The sequence below is a fragment of the Manduca sexta genome, chromosome 24, assembly GCF_014839805.1.
Source record: "Manduca sexta isolate Smith_Timp_Sample1 chromosome 24, JHU_Msex_v1.0, whole genome shotgun sequence".
NCBI classification, from domain to species: domain Eukaryota; kingdom Metazoa; phylum Arthropoda; class Insecta; order Lepidoptera; family Sphingidae; genus Manduca; species Manduca sexta.
Window position 1 is genome coordinate 5,501,215 of NC_051138.1, and position 26,585 is coordinate 5,527,799.

At 32.4% G+C, this 26,585-nt stretch overlaps 2 protein-coding genes across 2 annotated transcripts; both read right to left on the reverse strand.

The window, feature by feature from the left end:
- Nucleotides 1–9,534: 9,534 nt before the first annotated feature.
- LOC115440467 (juvenile hormone acid O-methyltransferase-like) lies at nt 9,535–17,443 on the reverse strand. Its single transcript, XM_030164786.2, has 5 exons — nt 17,369–17,443; nt 11,253–11,621; nt 10,456–10,627; nt 10,271–10,379; nt 9,535–9,731 (listed from the first exon to the last, which is right to left on the reverse strand). The coding sequence occupies exons 1-5, from the start codon at nt 17,416–17,418 to the stop codon at nt 9,577–9,579; spliced, it is 855 nt and encodes a 284-aa protein (XP_030020646.2). The 5' UTR covers nt 17,419–17,443; the 3' UTR covers nt 9,535–9,576.
- Nucleotides 17,444–22,226: 4,783 nt separating this feature from the next.
- Nucleotides 22,227–26,412, reverse strand: LOC115440441 (juvenile hormone acid O-methyltransferase). Its single transcript, XM_030164740.2, has 5 exons — nt 26,352–26,412; nt 24,538–24,906; nt 24,082–24,253; nt 23,049–23,157; nt 22,227–22,424 (listed from the first exon to the last, which is right to left on the reverse strand). The coding sequence occupies exons 1-5, from the start codon at nt 26,399–26,401 to the stop codon at nt 22,270–22,272; spliced, it is 855 nt and encodes a 284-aa protein (XP_030020600.2). The 5' UTR covers nt 26,402–26,412; the 3' UTR covers nt 22,227–22,269.
- Between the last annotated feature and the right edge of the window lie 173 nt (nt 26,413–26,585).

The window sequence follows — 26,585 nt, forward strand, 5'->3', positions numbered from 1 at the left end:
TATTTTAATTTATGAATAATTAACATTGATATGCAAATGAAAAGTTTATTACTTTAATATTCATTTTTTTCTTACATGTAGAACTTGACGTGTGTACATGACCTTCGTATTAATTTAGACTATTGATGTGTGCCAAAATCGCCTAGGCGCTTTATGCTTGACGAGCTTGGCTGCAGCTCCACCCGCGTGATATAGTTTTTTTGGGATAAAGTTTTCCGCTATAAAAGTCACGCTATATATTTTCCCGGGATAGAAACTTTAACCGTTTACTGAGCGCACGCAACGGAAGCCTTTAAGAGGAATCAATTTTCCTCGTTTTTGCAACATTTTTCACTACTCCTCCGCTCCTATTGATCATAGCGTGATGATATATGGCCTATAGCAGGGGTGGCCAACTTGGTAAGATCCAGGATCTACTTTTCACTGATGATACGCTGTGCGATCTACCAAGCTACATACATCTTGAAATCTTAAATGAAACAACACAGTTCAGTACACAAATTATTATTATTTTGATTAAAAAGTGATACAAGACGATGCGTGCAGCAGTTAGTGATTAGGTATGTTGCGCGGTCTGTTCTACGTATTTATATTTTTGCCTTGCCACGATCGACTGGACTTGTTGTCGCGATCGACCGGTTGGCCACCCCTGGCCTATAGTCTTCCTCGACATGTGGGCTATCGAACACAAAAATATTTTTTCAGTTCGAACCGGTAGTTTCTGAGATTAGCGCAAACAAACAACTCTTCAGCTTTATATAATAGTGTAGATTTGCTAATGTACACTGAAGAACATCTGCATTTTACTATAATTTATGATAAAACTATAACTTTGCTCGTTTCACCTGCATTTAAAATTAGCTATAATAAAGTAAGTAATTTTACGCAATAAAAATTAGCCTATATTTAATTCCGATTTACCGGCTATTTCCAAAGGCACGCTTTTTCATTCAAATATTTGCTGCAGTTATGGTGTTTTCTTTAGATGAACGCCAAAAATTTTATTTATGACAATTATAAGGTGAGTAAAATAAGATCTGTCTGTAAATGAAGATGTCTATATATCTATCAATTTCATTATATAATTTCATTATGTTAATGTCTTATAGTTTTAACAGGTTTAATATTATTTGTTTCTTACGGAACAGTAAGTATATACTTGTATGTGTAAGAAATGAATGTGGTAAAACGTGATACATTAAAGGAAGTCACATAATAGTTCCTGTGATACTTTATTTTAATTATCTACATAATATTACGTAGTTGTTAGTACTACATATATAGTTAGTTACACTATTTTATAACTTAAGAATGGCTGGATCGATTTGTTGATTTTTTATTGGTCTGATTTGTTTCTGTCCGGAATACCAGAATAACTATGTAATATCAGTAAAAATTCTCATTCCTTTAAAACCCAAACAAATTTTTGGTACTAGTTTTCATTATAATTATTAGGGTTTCTGCTTGACAATTCTCGAGAAAAGCAGCTTGAGGTGCTCTTTGCAATAAAACGGCGCGATAACGGTATTTTTAGAAGCTATCTATTCGAAATTCATAAAACATACAGAAAAAAATACATATTTCTACATACGTTAACTTTGGTAGTTTTAAATTTTGTATAATGTGCACATTGTATTATTAATTTCACCAACAAAATGCCACTAAAATTGTTGATTCTTTCCATCTTCTTCTAGAGTACATATAATTATTTAAATTTGAAACCAATTCTACCAAAAAGATAATTTAATAAGGAATATTTTGGTAGTTAAAACCAAAATTCCCAAAAGAATATGCTACTAGATTGATGCTATAGGATTGCTATCGGGGCAAGACAAATAAATGGACATGTAATAATATGAAAACAATGTTTAAATTTAATTAGGTATCGACTTGCAGAAAAAAAAAACACAAACAAACAAACAACAAATATAATTGAAATCCTTTCATTGGTTGTGGTTTGGATACATATTTGTAACAAATAGGTATCCAAACATATTTCTTACTTTTCCCATAAAGTATAGTATAAGGAAGATCGCTAAGAGTTTTTCAAACTTCATTTTAAGGACGTATTTAAATTGGATGTCGTTTCATCATCATAATATGATCATCCATAAGATTTGTAGCATCACAGCTGCGCAACTAACTGCGTAGGTGCCCGATGGTCTAATATACTAATTATTTAAATTGAATATTAACAATTAATGATGTTAGGCAGCATTTAAAAATTTTCGACGCTTCGAGAAATCTCGAAAAATCAGAAACGTTATTGCTTGAGTTATTTCATAGTTTTTCGGTTTATTATTTTGTTTTAGAAATCTCAATGTTATAAATTATACTGCAATTTTTTAAATGAGAAGAACAGGTTTCCAACCGACTTAAATAAATAAGTTTTCCAATTGTCTTAATTTTTTTTTATTGTGTTAGAATATATTTTTGATTTATTCAAATATAATACCTATGTGGAGTGCTGTAAGGTTGTTTTTTTCGAAACCTTATTATTCCAATTAATACATTTTTGTTCCTGTACCACCGACCTGGTTCAGTGAGCTCCGCGCATAATAATACTATTATATTTAATTAAAGTAATTGGTCATTAAATATAACACCGGTCAACAAGATTTTTGAGTCTGGCTCCTGAATGTGAAATTTTCGTTTCTCCTATGTTACAAATAAATAAAAAAATAACTGTTCCGATCAAAGTTTGCTTTTGTAGAAACTAGAGCAATTTTACTGAGTTTTAAAAAACAAATACAAATTTTTATACTTTCTCTGTAATTTTATTTAAATTTACGATAAAAAAAGTTTTTATTGAACATCAAAGTTTTTTTTTATACAAGAATTATGACTAATAATAGCAAACAAATAGAAAGTAACAAAAAATCATGTTCAAAAATGATTTTTTTTTAGGTGATCTTTTATGTTTGTGTGCGTATTAATCCTAATGTAATCTCCCATCATACTCTCGTTGTACTGCCCTTGGTAATGTCGTTCAAAGTCCATCACATCTTGGTAAAAACGTTCTTCCTGCTCCTCTGAATAGGCACCCATATTATCTTTAAATTTGTCCAGGTGAGCATGTAGTATATGGAGTTTATGGGACATTCTGCAGCCCATCAATTTAAAACTTTCAAACATAGTTTCAATGAACTTTTCATAATTGTCGACTCTGTGATTTCCAAAAAAACAATTGACTACTGCTTTCAGACGCTTCCAGGATTATTTTTCGTGAATAATAACGAATTTTGTGAAATCACGCTGCTTAGTATTTGTTTTATTTGTGGTCCAACGAAAATACCAGTTTTAACTTTAGCTTCAGATAATTTGGGAAAAAATCTCTTTAAATATTCAATAGCTAAAGAATTATAATCTAGAGCTTACACAATTTGCTTCATTAGCCCTAACTTTATATGTAACGGTAGCATCAATATTTATTTAGGCTCTACTATTGGTTTCACTTTCACATTATATTTTCCAATTTGAAATTAACACAAGCACCGTGAGGCACCCATTTCTTATCTTGATTCCGTATTTTGAGGTTATAATAAGCGTCATAGGCTTCGCAATGCTTCAAAATCGTTGCCAAAGCAAATTTTTTGCTTCTTAGTTTAATAAATTCACCGCAAATAAAACAGAATTAATCAACATCCTGTTTACACTTTCTTGGTGCCATTTTCTAACCAAGTACGACATAAAAGTCGGTTGTTACAACTCAAATATACTTTTTTTTAAATAGTAATAGACTAGTAAACACTCACTACTGCTGTTCAGACATAATTCACAATTTGCAATTAAAATGATCAAAATGCTACCGCCTATTGCTCATAAGAATCAATTAAAATCTTCAAAACGTACTTATCAAAATAAATCAGACAAAAGCAAACTTTAAGAGTCAAAAATGGATATCCGAGTGTTTTTCGATGTTTGGAATCAGAATTCAAGCATTAGAACAGAAACACAAAAAAAAAAAATTTTTTTTGTCGACCTGTGTAATCTAATAATAGTCCAAGAATAGCAATAATTATTGAATAATCATAATAATCGTCTTAATTTAATTTAATAAAATAAATCATATTAGTTTTGTTGAAAAGCCACGTTTTGATAAAACTTTTTGATAAAATTCACATGAGCCCCAGTAAATCTCTGATATTATTTCGAGTAATTTCGATGTTAGCAACCCCACAGCTTGAAGTATATAATAATTATGATACATTTTATATAGTCAATATCAAAATATTTTATAGGTTTCGTAGCATCATAGCATTTTATGTCAAGGTTTTATAGTATACCTTTTGTCGCTAGTAGCTATAACACTCAAAGAACTTATTGTTACAAAAATGACAAAGTATCTGATTGCAAAAACAAGGTATGGATAAAGAATAAATAACAAATAAAAAGTACCCCTGTGAATACAAGAGTATAAGTAAGGTAAAATAAAGTGTGGTTGATATTTAGTGAGATCACCTAGAACGATATTTAAAATTACAGCAAAAAGTCAGACTGATAAATTAATATTTAAAATAAAAATGGAGAAGTGTGGTTATGTTGATTTGTGACGTGAGTAAAAGTAGAAACCGCTCAACAGACTTCGATGCTATTTGGCACACGAATAGATCATATCCTGGAATAACATATAGAGTACTTTTATCCTTGTAATTTGCTCCCGTGGGCAATATTTGCTTCATTGGCGTTGTACATATAGAGAAACCGCATGCAATATCAATTTTTTCAATACATATAAAAATATTCTAATGTTATAATTGTTTTTCATCGAATACAAAGACACAGATGTAATTTAGATTTGGATTTTTTTACGTGTGAATTCTATTAACGTAATTAAACTAATTAGTCCATTATTTAACTAAATTAAGTACTTATTCACATTGCTTAATAATCTGAATATTGTTATTTTAAATTTAAAGTTTGCATTTAATGAATATAATGTGTATAGGAAGTCCTACATAATACCTATAGAATATTTTAATAGCGTATCTGGTGCATCCATTTGCATAGTATATTCGTATTATAAATTCTAGAGCAGTGATTAAATATGGTCAAGAACCTCTATGTAGTTCTTTGAAATATCTGGAGACTTGTCCACCTCTGCCTTCTTAGGAATTATTTTTACTATCGGACCCGGGATTCAACAACGGGGGAAACCTGCGAATGGGACTAGAATATTCCGGCGTAACGACTGCAGGGCCCTAAAGGAATGTTGGGAGGGGAAATCTGGAGAAGGAATTATTGAAAATAATTTTCCTCGCTTTTTTTTTGAAAAGCGGTCATGGATCACCGAGGGTGCCAGCGAACGGTACGCTGGCGACCCACGGCTATTGGGTCTCAGGGCCTGGGAGGAAGAAGGGATGGGATAGAGTGAAGGAAGAGAAGAGGAAGCAGAAGGGACCCTCTAGCTAGAAGAGGGGAGAAGGAGGGGAAATGTTCGCGAACCCTTATAGGCCTCAATGTGTATTTACAACCATGAGGTATAGACACTGAACTGTGCGCCTAGGGTCGCCTAAATGTCTACATAGCCACGATTATTTTACATTTGCAGTAACATGTATGTAATATAGTAGTAACACGTATGTCTTTGCGTAGGTTAAAATATTCTTGATAACTGTGTAACTGATAACTGTCTTAATGACAACCAATATAATAACACAAACGTACTCTTATCGCATACGACGAAGATAATGAAAGAATCGAAAATTAAACAATTGAAATAAGTTGTTACAATGTCTAAATTTAATGAAATAAGTTAGATCACTTAAGTGCAAAATTTGAAGAATAAAAATGTTTTATTACACACTATCTAGCTTAATTAGCAATTTAAATGACAAATTTTTAATTGTCAATTTTATGGGATCACAGGAGAAACATCAGCTTTCGAATAAAAAAAGAATTATTAAAATCGTTTCAATTAGTCAAAATTTATGAGGGAACAGACATAAAAAAATGCAGTCGAATTGAGAACCTCCTCTTTTTTTAAGTTGGTAAAAATAATGCAATAAAGCTTAGTAATTCAGAATACATAGAGGATAAAAAGGCCAGTGATACAGTATTTCGTTGTGATTTTCTTTGGAATCATGTTATTCGTTTTAATAATTTTTTTTATTATTTAATTTGTGCAGCTTGGGTACGACTCACTTCCGGGTTGGCCCTTCAATATGGTTGAGGAAAACGGTGGCTGGCACAGGTGCCATAAAGGTCCTCAACTATGACGTGTGCGTCATAAGTACTTGTGATCGGGTGTTGTTTATGTGGACTGGTACGGCCATTTTGCTTATTATTACTAAGTATCAAAGGTTAATATTGGTAAATTTAAAAAAAAATATGTAATTATATCTAAGACGGTTCTGGGAAATTGAAAATTTATTATCTATGTTGCGACTACATAAATCTCAGAACAATGACAAGCATAGAAGTAACACTATGACATTTGAGCGTACTCTGTCTTAGACAGCAAGAAATTTAATTGTGTTGCGATCCCTTCTGACATCTTATCGATATCGATAGATGCTTTGTCTATCGGCTATGGTAAATTCACAGACCTGCTAAAATAAACACTTTTCGGTCAGTCAACTACAAACCGTTGCAAATTGCTATTTTAGATAGAGGCTAAAAAAAAGATATCAAAACCCTGATTTGGTATTCAAGTACCAAAACATCACTACAACATACCAATATCATTCACACAAAAATGGTTTAGCATTAGGATTATTAAATTTAAAAAATGTCATAAATTTCGGAAGGAATGGAAACCGCTGTAAGTAACAAACAAGAAATCGGCCGGAATTTCGTCTAGGAGAAAGCCAGTACGCCTTCTGTTCTTAGGGATTAAAAGATACCCAAAAGGTGTGATTTGACAAAAGCTACTAAAATGAGACAGTAAAATTAAAACACACCGGTATCATTTATGTCACATATGTTTGATAACTTATTTCAATGTTAATAAAACTTTGTCGAAATGCTTAGAGCAAACACGGTGCTGTTTTTTCCAATGCCAATTGGGACGAGCTATTGAAACGATCCATTTTTGCCTCACAGCATCATCTGTGGGGAATCTGCAATGAAACACATTGTATGAAACACACTATGAAAATCAGATAGTTTCCTCGACCCCAGCCTTCGCGCACGGTTTCCAAGTGGCTTTTACCACTACACCACCGTATATTGAAAGTAAAAGGCAATTTATGCAAAATAGTAAACTACAATATACTAACATCTATGTTGTCGACAGAATATGCAGCACAACACTATTGACCACGACTACGTAAATTGGTAAAAATGAAAAATACTTAATAATGACTGGATCGAATGGCCAACAGCAGATTATAATATGACTACAGCATAATAAAGTATAATTAATAACACTTTTTGCACTTATATACAGGGTTTAAGCAAATATATTCGGTTTTTTGTTTACTCACCGATGGAAGCTGATGATTTCAGTTTCATTTTCTTTACGAGAAGAATGAGATTTACACCCAACAATAACGCAGGCCATTGCTTGTTCCTAGGGCTATATTTTACTTAAACAGCACTGTGTATTTATTAAAATTAACAACAAAAATATTACAAAACATGTAGCCACTTTTGAAAAGCACGCGCTGAAGTATAACATAACTAAATTGTGTGGGCGCGTTTGTGACATTGTTTGGGATTGGCAAGTTGGAACATTTGACATTTTATTTGCTTTTTAATTCGGCATCATAAAGAGGACCAAAGGTAACCATTTGGTTATTTTAAAGTGTACGCAAGCCGACCTTAGCAACATAATATTTGTCTCGTTCTTTTCAACGGTTTTGGCTTATTTGAAAAAATAGGATAAGTATATGAGGGTAATTTAGATTCCTTCTATGCTTGTTCTTGTTCTAAGACATAAATTAACTGCTCTAAATGTAACAAAAACTTTTTTCTGTATCATTATCATCATGTTATATTGATTTGATTTTGAAAAGAGCAACACTAGAGTTCCTTGCCAATTATCTGGTGAGAACGTTTTTCAATGTCATAGCTCAAACTAGGGTGTCAATCTGTTCTCTGGCAGTTTCAGCACTTTTAAGAAAATTTTAACGTCATAAACCATTATAATCCAGTTTTTGTTAGTTTTCACTTTATTATTAGCTCGTGTTCAATGAACCGACAGGTTAGTTGGATTTGATATAAATAGTTTTAATTTTGAAGTTAACATTTTTAGCTTTATTTAGCTGTAAGTTTACTAATTATTAGGATTTTTAATTGTGACAATTACATTTATTAATTTTAATTTAATTGCTTTTACTTTAAATATTATTTTGATGATATTTACTAATTTCATATCATCATCATCAGCCGCAAGATGTCCACTGCTGAACATGGACTTCCCCTAAAAATTTCCAGATCGCCCTATTGGAAGCGGCCCGCGTCCATCGACCCTCTGTGACTTTTATGAGGTCATCTGTCCACCTCGTGGGTGGACGTCCGACGCTGCCAGTTCGTGGCTCTCACTCCAGAACCTTCTTTAATTTTATATACATTGTTTAAATTTCTTATATACAATTTGCATGCAGTCTTTATTTATAATGACAATGACACTAAGCTAGGTTAATCTATAATATTATGTTGATTTCAATTTACTACTATGTATTGGTGTATATTATGTTAGTGAAAAAAAGAACTGCTTCCCGAATTGGCGGTGGAGTTAATACTGATCAAAGAGAAATATAATTTATTTAATTTAATTTATATAATTTTGTGATACCAATCGGTTTTTCGATAAATTTGCCATGAAGATGATAGTTGGATGATTGCATGTTGTATTATAACATTCGTAAAGTGGCTACTCACAAGTATTTAAATATATTTACTTCTAACTTACATTACATTTATAATATTTCTAAGTTCTTTAACTATTTACAAATGTTATTACTCGGTCCAGTAGTAATGAGCACGAGCAGTGCACTGGGTGCTTCTAAAATTGATTCCCACTTCAACCAACATTTAGTCAGAGTCTTTTTAACACTATTTGTCCTAGATTACATCGTCCAAAGCTGATTGACGGCAGATAGAAGCCAATTATAAAAGCAGAGCCGTTTTTTTTTGAACGGGCACGGCAAAGTTACCCCACTGCACCTGATGGTAAGTGGAGTGGGTCCAATAGAATGTCGACTGACGAGAGATGATTACCCCTTGACTGCCAATTATGCCGCCCTGTTGGATCCAGATATACACAGGCTGATCCCGTTAGGCGACAAACGTACGTGGGCGACTATGGTGGGTTTTAACACCTTGGGTACGGTGGTCGCTGTCTGGGCGGATATATATTTTAGTATATGGTCAAAAAGTAAAATGTAACAGAATTATATCATTCAATGCTATGTGAATTCTGATTTTCACAAACATTACAAATGTTAGTGGTAGGATATATTTATCCGCTTGTATAGTACTCACCGTATAGACAGTAAAACCCGTCAATATAATGATTTATTACTAAATCATTATTTCATCGATTTAATAGCTTAGAAACTAGAAAATAATATTAAATAATAGATCAAATCAGCAATAAAAGTGTTTTATTACGAAGTCTCGTATAATTGTTTACTTAGTACAATGTATTACCATTAGGTTATAACGAGTCTTCACCCCCTTCTCATCCACAAGGTGCATATCTTTCTTTATTTGAACGCTCTCTTCTAAAAATTCTGACCAAATATCTTTTGGTATGTCGAAGGAGTTTATCGCTGTTAAAATATCTGTAAGAAAAACTTTTGTTATTAAATCGTTATGAGGAGGTAAACTGTCATAGGGGTTAGGTTCAGTTAGTCCATAGGTGGCCACCTACTAGCTGCGAATTCATTTATCAGAACATGGCCATTGCAGTAAAAATATTAATATCTATTAATACCTATATAATCTATACACCCGTTTATCTATGAAGAAATAAGCAGAGTGCAAACGTTGCTCCAACTTTTCGTTGTATGTATTTTGTTATGTGGTAGGAAGCAAGCCAATCATTATTTATAAAAATCTATTATCACATTATCCGACCCAGCGATCGAATCCGAAACCTCAGCACAGAAGTCATACAACTACGCCATTGAGCGTAAAGTGAAGATGTTTATCAAATTGAACACTTAGGCATCAATACGGTTGAATTTGAGATACTGAAGGACAAGGTCAGCATTCTGGTAGATCAGTCGCCTAGCAAAGCCTAACGCCTGCCCATACACAGTAGCAACTTCACCCAGAACCATGAATTATAGGTATAAGGCGTTGTACAATAATTCCGTACCTCTATAAACTTCAATTGACTCGTAATGGTATATTCTTTGTTTACATCTCACGTCTAGAACGTTGAATCCAATATTTTTTAGCATGTTTGCTACATGCACATCTGGATCCTGCACAAAATATAGATACATTAGGTTTGTCACTGAAGTTAAATAGATAAAAATACCTATTTTATTTGTTACTGACCTGAAAATCATAATACGGCGACGGGAATTTGTCGAAGTTAGGCATCCATGGTGCCCACTTTTTTGATTTTGCTAGCATTTCAATAGTTAAATAAACATCGGAGAATAATAGAAATGTTGCAAAGAACTCTCCATTCTTCTGTAATGCATTGTATATATTCGTGAAAGCTTTTCTGTAAAAGAATATTTTATCAGTAACTCAAATAAAACCAGTATCATATCATAATATGTATCTACATTTTATACTCATTAAGATAATATTTATTATTTAGTAAATAATTTAATTACTGACATTTGAGTAAGAGTTCTGATACTAATATACAGGATTATTTTTACATTGTGTTTTTAAATAAAACCACGTATTCGCCTTTACCGTTTCTACATTGTGACAAAAATAATCCATGAATAAAAAAAATGTTTGCCAAAAATCCCGGTTTTAGTTTTCAGGATTTTTGTTAATTCCGTATTTTACTATATGGTGTATGTAAGTGTATGTCTGACTGAAACTATGATGTTGCCTCTCCGATAAATTTTCTTCGCGTAATGGAATTAGCGCAAAATTTTAATAATTTTTTTATCAATATTTCTTTTGTTAGAAAATACTTTTTTTATTTTACATCTATAGTTAGAATTACAAATGGCAAATTGTTATTATAAAGATAACAAATATCTGGTTTAATTTATTAACGCAATGTCAAAATGACCCTGTATGAAGTTTTCCTCAATTATACCAAGGTAACTTATTGTATAATGATGTCACATTGGCTATCTTGTGACCCATTAACAGTGCATACTAACTGGTGATCATCAACCCAGTGAAATAGGTAGAACGAGAACACGTGGTCGAAACTCTCCTTCATGTCATCTGGTAAGGTTCCCTCGATGTCCAGTTCGACAAATTTGATTTTTTTATTCCCGTAGTTATCGTTTGCAAATTTAACAGTTTTCGGGTTAATGTCGGCTCCAACGAGAACTTCGTAGTCACTGGGCAGGAATGTAGATAGTATTGTAGTAACACTGCCGTCGCCACTTCCAAGGTCAAGAACCCTTGCCTTTTTTTTGTACCAATTGAATCTCGGAGAATATTCTTGAAGACATAATTGGGCATCATTCCTTGTAATTGCATTTGCCTTATTATATAATTTAATATCATCACTCATATTCATACTGAAATAGAAAAATAATAATAGAAGATATAATATTCAACAAACCGAAGATTTTGTGGTTTTTAACATGCTTTATATTTGAGACCGAGGATTGATCTTATGTAATATAATATACTTATTATAATTATAATTGTTGTAATTGATATTTTGGAAAAGGAATGGGGTGAAAAGGGGAAAACTAATATACGGAGCGGATTGTATCTGCTTCCATATTGAAATTATGATCCAAAAGGTTTTCCCGATATATATATCCCTAAAACACTGTACGAAACTAGCACCATCTGTTCAAAAAATTAGGATTAAAAATTCAATTATTTCTTGTGGGATCAAATTACCGGGATAAAAAGAGGCCTATGTGTCAATCCTGGACACTATCTACCCGTGTGCCAAATTTCAATCCGTTTAGTCAGTTTTGCGTTTAATTGTAGCAGCCAATATTTTATCATATACAAATTCACCGAAATAGTATCAAGATTGCATTTATTTAATTAAAAAAAAAAAACGAAATGAATTTCTATCAAATAAATTTTCTAAAAGTATGTCGTAAATTATGGAAATTTTCATACATTATGTACTCCCTCTCAAGAGTGGGGTAGGTTTGGGTATTCTCCTTTGGTTATGTAAGAAAATAAAATGATTTCTGCTAGAAGAGGAAATCAAAGTCTTTTAATTATTTTTTTTATTCATTGCCTACATTTTTTTTATTTAAAAATATATTACCTAAACTCCTAACCGCACTTTTGGTGCCCACCGCGCAGTCTCCGAGCCGCAGATAGATATCACGACGAATTGAGCAGCATAATTTTTAATTATATATAACTAAGCAACATGTTGCAAAATACGTAAGCAGGTATATTTCCAGCACCTGTTTCCTTACATACCACCGTCTCTCCATGCATGTAGGTGAATGCAATAAGTTACGTGAGGTGTTCCTACCTGCGTATGCGCCGGAAGCATGTTTTCTAACAATTTACATTCCGACTAGTTTGGTATTTATTTTCTTACGTATATCTACATTTTTGTAGTGATTTTCATTATTAAACGTTTAAAGACAATAGGAATAGAATTTGGACTGTTGTATGTAAATTATAAACTTTTACTATTTTTAAATATAAGAAACAAGGTTATGTAAGAATGTGTATGTGTCTTATTAGTCAACAAAGTAGGGATTTGACAAATTTTTGGTCTTTACTTTTATCCAACGTTGTAATTGAAGTTCCGCTCTTATTGGTCATAGCGTCATTTTATATAGCCTCTTATAGCCTTTCTTGATAAATTTAACATTAAATTGTATTTCAATACGAATCAGTAGTTTCTGAGATTAGCACGTTAAAATAAACAAATAAACAAACATACTCTTCACCTTTATGTGTAACCTTCTTTATATATACCTTTATATAAATGTACAAAGATTTACGTCATATAAATTCCAACATAAAAAGAATGATTAAAATTCCGCATGACATAAACAAGTTAAGACATAAATTTAAGCCTTTTAATTTCCATAGATGGGTATAAGACTAGAAAAGAGGCACAATACGCGTATGTGACGTCATTGGGAATTACGATACGAGCGCACTTATGCACATTGCAATAATTGAAATATAAATGATTGGCTCATTTCCTAACCTATTTTTAATGCAGTTTTCAGAGAAGGCCTTGTTTTTCATATTGCTTGCTATAGAATATATTCTATCTTGCTATATTCCGTATAGAATAATGTACAAAAGTAACAGGAAAATCCGTTATGGTTATGATTGTTCACCATGATGTCAGATTCGTGAGCCAACGCGCGTTGCCAGTAATTATAGTTTGTGTTATTATTATATTACTAGCTTTTACTCGCAGCTCCGACCGCGTAAATAGTTTTTCCGGGATAAAAGTACCGCTATATATTTTTAACCTGTGTCTTTCCCAGGGTCTCAAACTATCTCCATACCAAATTTCATTAAAATCCGATGGGCAGTTTCTGAATTTATCGCGTTCAGACAGGCAGATAGATGCGGCGGGGGACTTTGGTTAACAATTATATGTTTTACAATATATAAATAGAAGTTTTTAAGTGGAACACCCAGTTTTCGCAGTGCACGCAACGGAACTTAGCTTCCTAAAGGAATCAATTTTCCCCGTTTTTGCAAATTTTTTCATTGATGCTTCGCTCCTATTGGTCATAGCGTTAAGTTATATAGGCTATGATCCGTGATATTACTATAGCTATTATCGATGAATAGGTCATCTAACACTAAAAGAAATTTTCAATTCAAGTAATTAGGTTTACAAAGAAAAAAATCAGAAAGCAGGCAATTTTTTAGATTTGAAAGATTTACTAGCGCATCGATTTTTATTAACACGTAGCGCCTTTTGAAATTATTATAGCAACAAAGCAGTGGCGAATAGTCCATAAAAAAGGAATTCCTACCGGCTTCCCTTTTGTAATATATATGAGCAAACCATTAAAATAAATGATATTATTCAATAATAAATTTGTGTAATTATAATAGGGGACCGTCCTGTGTTTGATTTTGTACATTATTCTATATGTAATGGTTAATAATACGATTATAAAAAGAAACCCTGTTGCGAAAACTGCATTAAAATTGGTTAAAAAATGAGCCAGTAATTCATATTTCAAATATTACTATGTGCCGTAGTGGGCGCGAAGTGGGGATATCGCTTCATCTCTTTTTATCGCACGCGTCGTAATGCCCGATGACGTCACACGTGGGTATTGCGCCTCTTTTCTGTTTCTTGTTACTTACCCCTTCTACCGAAATTGAAAGACTTATAATTTGTTGATGTTTTACCGCATTTGAATGATTCTTTATGTGTTATAATTGATATAACGTAAATATTTGATAATAATAAAGAACAAAAATGAGTCCGGTCCCCTATTAGTATTAGCAGCTACATTTTTGTCGGCTTGCCTTTCGGAAAATTACGCCTCTCACCACCGTAACAAATTGTTTTTCCACGAGAGAATAGATTTATTGATGCAAGGTCACTTTATTGTTTTGTATGCCAAATTAATTATAATCTATACTATTGTATAAAGCTGAGGAGTTGGTTTGTTTGTTTGAACGCGCGTATCTCAGGAACTACAAAGACTATTTTGAAAAATTCACTAAAAGGACTACATTACTCCTGAGTTGCTACACCTGGAAAAAAATATATCGGAATGTTTTTTGACGCGGGCGGAGCTGCTGACAATAGGTATTTAAAAATAAATGTGTACTGTGAACACCTTAAACGTATAAAAACAAGCTACAAATTACTGCTCCTCAATTGTTTAAAATAATATTATTTAGGTACTATACTTAATTAATCCAAACATATTGTCAATCAATTTTGTTTTTAATAATAATCGATACTAATCGGGCTTGGGTCTTGAGCTTCGTCATCGGAGGGTCATTCATTTTATATGCATTATTATTGATTAAAGAATATATATAAAATGTAAAAAAAGATCTTTAAAATATAAAGAAATAATAATCAATATTAATCATATGTTTTTAACATGCTCCCAAATTCAATTTGCTATATTTTACAACGTCTAAGTATAAATATATATAACTCAAAGGTGACTGACTGACATAGTGATCTATCAACGCACAGCCCGAACCACTAGACGGATCGGGCTGAAATTTGGCATGCAGGTAGATTTTATGACGTAGGCCTCCGCTAAGAAAGGATTTTGATTAATTCTACCCCCAAGGGGATAATCTAGGGTATGAAAGTTTGTATAAATCTTCTTAGATTTTCGACTGATTGAACTGAAATTAAAGATTGGAGCTACTATGATGAAGACGTTCGCTTAAATAGGATTTTGATAAATTCAACTCCCATGGGGATAAAATTAGTTTGAACTTATCAGTACCGGGAAAATGTGTAGCAAGACTTTTATCATACAGTGGACTTTTATCCCGGAAATCTCCTTCATGCGGGCGAAGCCGCGAGCAAAAGCTAGTCTTATAATAAATTAAACCTGTTTTGTTCCTATTGCTGCAGCTGCTATTTATTTCTGCAGAAGGATTAAGATTATTAAAAAATATTTATTGCTTTTACAATAAAATTTTAATATTTGGTGGCAGTGTTGACTGTTAACCATAAACATTGATAAGTTATAAGGATACCAACTAATCAGGTGTAGTAGAACGTGAGTTTGGTACTACACATTTAGGTATTTATACAAACATTACTAATACAAAGTATAATAATTAAAAATGAATCTGTCTAAAATAGGTCGATCGTGTGAAACAAAAAGTTGTAAGATTAAAAGGTGACGCCAAAAACGGGTTTTTCATTCCGCAAAAAAAATTACAAAGATAATTTATATATATATTTGAGTAGAACTCTTAAAAGCGAGCTTATTGAAATAAATAGTTTAATTTTATAGATCTACGTTTTTGCGATTTTTGGAATTTTATTTTACTTTATAATTACACTTAAAATGAACGCTTCCGAAATATAAATGTTGCTATATTGGAACGAACCCCCCAAAGATAGAAAAATAAAAACATTTAGTTTATTTGTTTGTAAGAACTGAGTGTAAGAATAACCGTGAATGACATGCTCTTGGTGTTTTCTAAAATTTTCCCTTTATATTCGCGAATGTAAAAAATGGCAGCTACATTTGTCAAAAAAAATATCTACATTATTACCTATTCTTTTGACGTATCGATGAAGTTATTTTTCGAATTACTTTGCTAAGACAGTTTAAATTAATTTTTCTTATAAATGGAGGGGTCTAACATTATCCTTTTCATGATTCCAAGCTCCACATTTGTGTCACTTTATTATGCAATACATTTGAGGTTGGTTAGAATTTGAGAACTAGCTCCCATATAAAAAGCGGACATATCTTTTCGATTAAACAAAAGGGCTCGGAAATTAAGAGGCTAAATTCCACCAGTAATTAATAATCTCGACCTTTAACCGTAGATAGTTTTTAATTATACGAATATTAGAAAAAAAAATTGTACAGAAATAGAATGAAGTGTCTAACAAAGAAGTACAAAAATAGTCAATTTAAAATACAATAATACCGTGTGATCAACAACCATTAATGTAATTTATTATATTACTTCATGTTGTTTTCGATAACAATTTATTTACATGATTAAAGGCTAAATAAAATAAAAACGGCATTTGCACGATTTTAGTTAAGAAAAAAAATAATTTTATAAATGCTGTTGATTTTTCAGTAATTTTGCTTATTTCTTCCGTGAGTTACTAAGATATTTTTTTAAGTAACGGTAATGTAATTTTTAAATATGATTACAACAGAACAAAGGTAGGAAAAATTAAAAACTATGATCGCTAAGGTAATTCAAATTTTTCGGCAACTAGTATGTTCTGGTGAATCCGTAAAAGACATACCCTATATAAGTAGGCCTATATAAGACCCATACATTTATTTGGATGATTTCTCTTCAAAAGTAATTAAATTATAATTGCAGGCTTTTTTATGATTTGTGATTTGTCGCGATTCAAGAGTTTGAACTCGATTTTTATAAAAGCTATACAAATGAGATTCACGGAACTTATAAGTTTATTGTTACACTAATCTTTAAACTAAACCGGTATTAAATGCGGATGTCGCCAAATTAGGCCGAAAAAAAAACTGTTTCAAGATGTAAAAATGATACTTATGTAGAGTGGATTTTTTTAAACAAATTTGGAAACAATGTGCGGAAATTGAATAAATAGGAAATAACGAAATAGAAAAACACATTAAAAATGAATATTTACACGGGCTCCTGCGAGTCACTCGCGACGGCACACACGTCTTTAGCGCTCATTTTGAAGATTAATGAAAAACTACGTCTGCCATATCGACTGGTGGTGTTTTATATACTAAGCTGTTCAGAGATCCTTCGGCTGATTCGATGATAAAAGATAAATATTTCTATGTTGGTACTTATCTACATTAAAATCGATACGAGACATTGATAATTTCATTATCAAACATTTGGTATTTATATATATTTTAAATATTTATGTGCCGCTATACATATAGTATGTGCATGTCAGCCGCGGTGGCGTACCTTTTAAACACAAAAGACATATGTGCACATCGTATTATTTTGTTACAGGATTTGTCGGATGTTCTGGCTTCGGTACCGTTTTTGCAAAAAATAAGTGCCGCATTATTGATGAATGTTTATAGAAATATTTGTCTGAATTTTTTTCGTAATGGCGTAACAATTAACAGTATATTCCGAAAGCCAAAACTTGACGAAAAGTGGGAAATTATCCGTCAAACGTTATCTGACCAGTCTGTTAAATTTCATAAATCATGATGATACCATAGATCATATTCGTTCTATTTGGTTTTTGCATGGTTATAATCTGTGTCGACTGTACATATTTGATTATCTATGTGCGTCTTCACAAAGCAACACGTAACCTCAGTTTTTGAGTAAGAAAAAGTTCAGCATTGATTGAAAGTTTAAGCGCAGATTAGTTAAGACGTAGCTAAGCATAGCTTTGCGATTTTTTTCTAGGTTATTGATAATTTTTTTCTTACGCTATGGCAAGAACATACAAAAGTCTACTGTTTACTTTAATATTTACCAATTACGAATTTATTTTCACACTAATACGATTTAAATAAATAATACGTGTACTTAAGTATGTGTAGCATCATTATAGGCTAATATAATGATGCTACACATACTTAAGTATACGTAAAAAAATCGTTCGTAAAAATGGGTTTGTTTGCCCGATTCATACACTCTATAGACAAAATTATCTGCAGCGTGTCAATAACACTTAAGCTCTATAGAAACAAGAACAAAACCTAATGTCGTTGTTTTTACACCGTATATGTTAATTTCATATTTACAAAACGAAATTCTAAAATTAAATTTTATGTTATTTCGGTCTGTACGAGCAACACCAAGACCAAGACTTTGCCTACAACATAAAAAGTAAAATGATTATACATTTAATTAAAAAAAAACTATCAACAAGCATTGAATAGACATCAAATATGAGTTATTATTTTAATATTGAGTGATACACCCGACATAAACTTTGTTAAATTTATTAGTAGCTTACAAGTTTCATAAGATTTTTAATATATATTTTTTATTAAAAAACATCCATGTTAATCATATTATTAAGTTTACTTACGAAAATCTTAGTAATACCTACTCACATAAATGCATAATAAGTACATATATATGTACGGCTCATTGTTAAATGTCATTGAAAGCAAATTATCGATATCTTTAGAAATGTCAATGGTAAATGCTTATTACAAACTAATGCTTCCTACCGTGCAATACTTAGATAAAGAATTTTCTAATTTATTTTACATAGCCGTTTTGCTATTTCACGGTAGATTGAGTAACTGACGCATGTGTGTAAAATTTTTGTATGACTCTTAATGTCCGCTCTATATCAATATCTCTTTGCATTGCACTGATCTCCTTAGTTAGTGAAAGTCTTTTCCTGGTATGACGATCATGCAACTGTGACATGCCTTGCAGAACGGCACTTGGTAAAGTCCGATTTTTGTTTGGCGACCAAACTGCCAGTCTCTCAACACCCGGCAATCTAATTTACAATTTGTATGGCCATTGCTCTTCTCTTGATTTGTATGGCAATTGATCTTTGTGACCTCTTACATATAGTGTACGCTATATATGATTGAATAGAACATGTATGTATATTATACAATATACTGTATACACAGAGTGTCCCAAAAAATAATGTCAAGCGGAGGTCCAGAGATAGAACACCCCTTGAGGTATCCGAATCATCCCCATGTATGTTCCGCGATTTTTCATAGTTTCCGAGTTATGAATATTTTTCTGAATTTCTGAGAATTTTCGATTTGAACAATATTTTTTTTTCTGAATGTGGATGACTTCTTCCCGATTTTTTCATTGCAACTAAATTTTCATTAGTTGTACTTTTTTGCTAAAAACAATAACCTTCGTAACTTTAATAATAATTATGAAAATGTTGGTGTAAAGTGGAAAACTTACGTTCTATGAATTATAACTTAAATTTACTACTTTAAATTAAAAATCTAAACAGGTGACTTCGTGATTCTAAGGTAGGTCAAAAAATTCTCCTGACTCTTAACTTGCATATTCATTAAAAAATATAATCCTTCATACTTTGGCTAAAATCAGCCTTAAAGACAGCAAGGTGAAAAATTCATAAATTTTTTAATTTACAAAATTTAAGTCAAAATTCATAGAAGGTAAGTTTTCACTTTACACCAACATTTTCATAATATTCATTAAAGTTACGAAACTGATTGTTAAAAGCACAACTAATTAAAATTTTGATGCAAAAAAAAATCGCGATGAAGTCTATTACTTTTTTAAAAACAAAACTTTGATCAACTCGAAAATTCACAAAAATTCTGAAAAATATTAAAACTCGTAAACTATGAATAAACGCGGAACATACATGGTGATGAATCGGATACTCCAAGGGATGCTCTATCTCTGGACTTCCGCTTGACACTATTTTTGGGACAACCTGTATATATAGCTACTACACCACACATGCACATTATATACGTCAACTGGTTCCTCTAGTTGGTCATTAAGTGTTAGATCTAAAGACATATTATTGATTAGACTCTATCATCTATGTACAACTGGCACATATACACGTGGATAGTTGTTGGAGCAGGTGTTCATTACGTCATAATATATTAACCTCATGTTGAAACAGCGCGGCGTACCCTGCATGAACACATACAATATAATATGCATAGTTGCAAATGTAGACGTCTACCGAATGTCCTATCTATACTATTATACCTAGTCTTGCCATAAATATTGTAATAAAGAAAAAAGAAAATTGTTAACTGCAAATAACATTTATTACTTTTACAGTGTGTCAGTTTAATACATAAATATAAAACAATTAAAAATATAAAAAGCTTATTCGAAGTGGTCTCCATTGGCTGCAATACAGTCCTTTAAACGATGAGGCCAGTTATCAATAGAAGCACGCACTCTTTCCATGGGAAAATTCTTCACTGCCAATCGTATAGATTGTTTTAGGGACTCCAAATTATCATGGCGTTTAGAGCAAGCTGTACTCTCTAAAACTGACCACAAATCATAATCCAGCGGATTAAGATCGGGACTAGACGACGGCCAGTCTTCAGCTCTGATGAAGTCCGAAACGTTCGATTCCAACCAAGACTGCGTGGACCGAGCTTTATGACCCGGCGCCGAGTCTTGCTGGAAGGACCATACTTGGTTATTGAACATGGTGATGTTAAGGGGCTTAACTACCTTCTCAAGAATGGTATCTTGATACACTTGTGCCGATGTTTTGATACCTTTTTCACAAAAATATGGCTCAGTCACTCCTTCATAGCTAACACCCCACCAAACCATCACTGAAGTCGGATAATGTCCACGTTGCACTCTGTCGACTAATTGGGAAGCTTCCTTAGAGCTTTGAGCATAAATACGGTCATTTTGTTTGTTAAAATGTTGCTCAATTGTAAAAATTTTCTCATCCGTAAACAAAATTTTTCTGTGACCTCCCTTTGCGTACCGCTTCAGTAGTTGTTTCGATTTTACCACCCTATTCTTCTTTAAATTATCAGTTAAGAAATGGCCAGTGCGTCTCTTATAGGCTGCAAGTCCTAAGTCATCTTTTAAAATACGCGACATGGTTCTAGGTGCTATCTTCATTTCCCGAGATAAAATCTTTTGCTTTCGGACAGGATTTCTTCGAATTCTTTCCCTTACTGCTTTGACCACCTTTTTCGTACGAACACTACGTGGACGGCCAGATCTTTTTCTGTCACAAACAGAGGAGGTCTCATTGTACCTATTAATAGCCCGGTACACAAACATTTTACTAATACCAAGTGTATGGAGAGTTTTAAAAATTGCATTTGGCTCCATACCTACTTTGTGTAATGCTATCACAGCGATTCGGTTCTCTTTATCACCCCACACCATTTTAATATCGCAAAATATTTTACAATGTATTGGCGCCAAAATGAGAAAACACAATGAACAATCGTATAAAAATGACAGATTCGAAATTCAAATGTAATATTTTTTTATAATTAAGTGTAACAGTATTTATGGCCAGACTAAGTATAAAGCTAAAGAGTTCCTGTTGTTTGTTTGTTTGAATGTGCTAATGTCAAGAACTTACTGGCTTGAATTGAAAAAATATTTTACTGTTGAATTATCGAGGAAGGCATAGACTATATTGAAAAAATATTTTACTGTTGAATTATCGAGGAAGGCATAGACTACACGCCATGGCTAATAAGAGCGGAGCATTAATGAAAAAGTTCCAAAAAAGGGGAAAATTTATTCCTTTAAAGTATTTCGGTTGCGCGCGTTACGTAAACGGTTAGTTATGCCACAAGCATATCTGACAGAATCGTTGAAATGAAATTTGGTATAGATATAGTTTGAGATCCGTAAGGACATAAGCTAATTTCTATCCTGGAAAAATATATAGCGAGATTTTTATCCCGAAACATCTCTTCACGCGGGCGAGGCCGCGAGCAATATTTTATAATATCTTATTGATTGTTATTAAATGAATTCCATACCCAAAAAACAAGAGCAGGTAAATAATTAACAATAAAACAAATCAATAAAAAGAGTATTTTATTATGAAGTCTTGTATATAATAATTGTTTACTTAGTACAATGTATTACCATTAGGTTGTAACGTGTCTTCACCCCTTTCTCATCCACAAGGTGCATTTTTCTCTTTATTTCCATGAATTCTTCCAAGAATTCTGCCCAAACATCTTTTGGGACATCGAAAGGGTTTATAGCTGTCAAAACATCTGTAAAAAATATTTGCCATTAAATCGAAAGAGAAAGTACAATTTAATATCATACGGCTTATGTTACAGATTGTTTTATTAAATATGCACACACAAGCAACAATAGTATTTGTGACGCGTCGCATCGGTTAGTCTAGCTTAGGGGTTCCCAAAGAAGTTTTTACCACGCTAGCCTGCTTCCTTAAATAGAAATGCCCACCCTACTTTCGCTTCGATGAAAGGAAGAGAGCGTGGGGGCACATCAAGTATTCTAACTAATGATATAAAAATAAGTTTGTTTTGTTGTGCTTTGACGCTTTAATTACTCAATCCATGACAAAATTTTGTATATAATAACTTTATCAGAGGTACAGAGAAAGACGTGGGGTACATTTCATTCAGAAAAAAGTAACTACTGTTCCTTAGGGATAGAAGTTGACAAAATTGCGCATATCTCGCGGGCCCGCAACCTTTTTTATATGATGTCGCCTTCTACTTTAAAAAACAATGGTCTACCTAGACTAGCAACCTAGTAGATCGCTCACTTGTTGTAAACCATACTTAACGTTTGCTTTTGAACAGTAGCAAAAGCGCCCAGAGCACTGAATTATATAGGTAATACGGTGCTACATACTACTTACATACCTTTAAAAACGTCAACTGACTCGTAATAGTATGTTTTTTGTTTACATCTCACGTCAAGAACGTTGAAGCCAATGTTTTTTAACATTTTTGCCACGTGAACATCTGGATCCTGAACAAAAAAGTGTTGGTTATCAAGATGTTATAGAATACTAGCATTTGTTCGCGGATTCGCCCGCGTAAAGGAGTTTTCCGGGATATAATTTGTTCCAATTTACTTGATATGTCTCGTTATATTATGACCAAATTACATAAAATCATTATAAATTGTAGCCTATGTGTTATGCTGATGTGGAACAAATATTACTGAAAAGTTTTATCCTAACCCATTCAGTAGTAGTATCTGTTCGAAACACATAGAGTTAACTGTGTTCAATTTTTGAGTATTATTATAATACAATAAGTAATACCAAATAAAACAAAAAAGAAGCACTTGTGTAAAAAAGAAGTACAGCAATAAAATTAGGTAAAATATGTAATTGTAATTAATATTGCAATGTATAAGGGGTGCCTAGTGGGGAAAGCGCACTAACTTAGAGATTCCTCCCTAGCCGAATTTCGGCTATTGCGGCCAATCTCAACGGAGATCAGCCAAGTATGCAGGAGATATTATAGTGCACAAGTATGTGCGCACTACACAGGTGCACTCTCTGTGCCTTCACTCTCATAGTTCGGTGAGATTCAATCCGATATGAACGGAGAGAGATCAGACGCAGGACCAACCATTTTACGTGCTTTCCGAGGCACGGGGGTATCACACCGCCAACTTCCTGACTCTGAGCTGTAACTGAGTAATTTTTAAGATGGAAAAACACGGTCAAAATTATTTTGGCCCGACCCGGGATTCGAACCAAGGACCACAGCGCGGTTGTCGCACTCATACGGGGTACAATTACAACTACGCCACAGAGGCAGTCGTATAGGTATAGGATTTTATAGTATGTATAGCTAAACCCAAACGTAGATTCGAGATTCGAGGAAATTCAGGTGATACTTTGCCGTATAAAGAATAATAAAAAAAAATATTGTTACAGACCAGAAAATCATAATACGGCGACGGGAATTTGTCGAAATTAGGCATCCACGGCGCCCACTTCTTTGTTTTTGCTAGCATTTCAAATATCAAATAAATGTCGCAAAATAATAAAAATATAGCAAAGACCTCTCCGTCCTTCTGTAATATGTTGTGTATATTGATGAAGGCTTTCCTGTAAAATGATATTTTGTAAGTAAATAATACTTAATAATTGTGTACATACATCTACCTATGTAGAAAATCAATTTAGCAATAGTTAAATTTTCGACCTTTTATGACAGGAATTGAATATCAAAATATTAGATCTGATTTTTAATCCTTATATTATACGATGCGATGACTTCAATCGTATCAATATCAAAATCAAATCAAACTAATCAATCGAATTGTTAATAAATTGGTCATGTAATGACCCATTAATAGTGCATGCTGTATAACAATGGTATAATTACTAACTGGTGGTTATCAACCCAGTGAAATGTGTAGAACGAGAACACGTGGTCGAAACTCTCCTTCATGTCATCTGGTAACATTCCCTCGATGTCCAGTTGAACAAATTTGATCCGTTTATTCCCGTAGTTATCGTTTGCAAATTTAACAGATTTTGGGTTAATGTCGGCTCCAACAAGCACTTCATAGTCACTGGGTATGAATGTAGATAGTATTGTAGTGACACTGCCGTCACCACTTCCAATATCAATAATCCTTGCATTTTTTTTTAACCAATTGAATCTCGGAGAATATTCTTGGAGACATAATTCGACATCATATCTTGTCATATTGTTCATCCTATTGTATAGCTCAATCTCATCACCCATATTCATACTGAAACAAACCAGTCTTAATAAAGCATTGTATTCATTTGTTTTTGTGACATAAGAATATGTTACAAATATTCTTATGTCTGAAATATGACGGCCAAGTCTAATGTTAAGAATATGCTTGATTGTGGACTTAGTTGACAAAAGAATTGAGATCTAAATGGCTGGCAACCTGCAGATACTCCTGAGAGAAACTGTTGATTGAGATCATTTCCGCATAATTTAAATTTTTATGATAATGAAAATAACATAGAAAAAGAAGCAATAACGTATTTTAAATATAATATGGCATTTCCGTATAGTTACATATTTTCGTATTTAGAGTTTAATTTAAAAAAAAAATAGGTTAATTTTAAGGATTGACAATATGATAATTATAATTGTTTAATATATCAATAACCAACGACGACCAGAATCAAACGTATAAAAATCGTATTGAAGTATCTTACTATATCATAACAATAAGTATGTTATTATGAGTATATTATATCAAATATCGAGTATAAACACGGCATAGTAATAATAGCGAAATATACATATTACTTCATAATAATTTTATTTAGTTAGATTTAAAGTCAATTTGTTATCTTTTAGGCCATTAATTAATAATCTCGACCGTTAACAGTAGATACTTTTTAATTATACGAATAATAAAAAAATATTGCACAGAAACAGAATGAAATGTCTAACAAAGAAGTAAAATAATAGCAAATTTAACATACAATAAATCGTGTGATTAACAACCATTAATGTTGTTTATTATAATACTTCATGTTGTCTTCGATAACAAATATTTTTAAATTTTATTATTTCGCGATGAAAAGCTAAATAAAATAAAAACGGTATTTGCACGATTCTAGTGGTTAAGATCAATATTTTTTTTTTTTAAGTTACAAAGATATTTTTTTATAGGTGATGATACACGCAGTACTGTAACTATATAAGGTTGGTTAACTTCATTTTGAAATAAGAATATCACAGAATAAAGGCAGGCAAAAATTAAAATGATATCTATGATTGCTAAGGCAATTGCAATTTTTCGGCAACTAGCATGTTCTGGAGAATTTGTATAAGCCATACAATGTAAGCTTATATAAGAACTTTAAATTTTATTTGCATGATTTCTCTTAAAAAATAAGAGATAGTGCGAGCTTTTTCAAAAAATTTGATGTCGCGCGATTAAAAATTTTGAACTGGATTATATTATAAAAGCTACGCAAGGAAGCTTCATGGAACTTATAAGTTTATTGTTACACTAATCTCTAACTTCAGGCATAAAATGCGGATGTCGCCAAATTAGGCCGAAAAAGCACTGTTTCAAGACGTAAGAATGATACTTATGTGGAGTGGAATAATTTTTAAAAAACATATTACAAATTTGGAAACAATGAACAGAAATTAAATAAATAGATAATAAAATAGAAAACCACATTATAAATGAATATTTACACGGGCTCCTGCGAGTCACTCGCGACGGCACACACGTCTTTAGCGCTCATTTTGAAGATTAATGAAAAACTGCGTCTGTCGTATCGACTGCTGGTGTCTTATATACTAAGTAGTTTAGAGATCCTTTGGCTGATACAATGTTAAGAGACAATATTTTTATGTTGGGACTTATCTACATTAATATTGATACGAGACATTGAAAATTTAATTATCAAACATTTGGTGTTTATATAT

Coding starts and splice junctions, on each gene's coding strand:
- LOC115440441 (XM_030164740.2), bottom strand. CDS start 26,401: ATGAGCGCTAAAGACGTGTGTGCCGTCGCGAGTGACTCGCAGGAGCCC. Junction 24,254..24,537: donor CACTGGGTTGATAACCACCA/GTTAGTAATTAT, acceptor ATCATTTTACAG/GAAAGCCTTCATCAATATAC. Junction 23,158..24,081: donor CGCCGTATTATGATTTTCTG/GTCTGTAACAAT, acceptor TTTTTTGTTCAG/GATCCAGATGTTCACGTGGC.
- LOC115440467 (XM_030164786.2), bottom strand. CDS start 17,418: ATGAGCGCTAAAGACGTGTGTGCCGTCGCGAGTGACTCGCAGGAGCCC. Junction 11,622..17,368: donor AGTGACTCGCAGGAGCCCGT/GTAAATATTCAT, acceptor TTTCTATTTCAG/TATGAATATGAGTGATGATA. Junction 10,628..11,252: donor CACTGGGTTGATGATCACCA/GTTAGTATGCAC, acceptor ATTCTTTTACAG/AAAAGCTTTCACGAATATAT.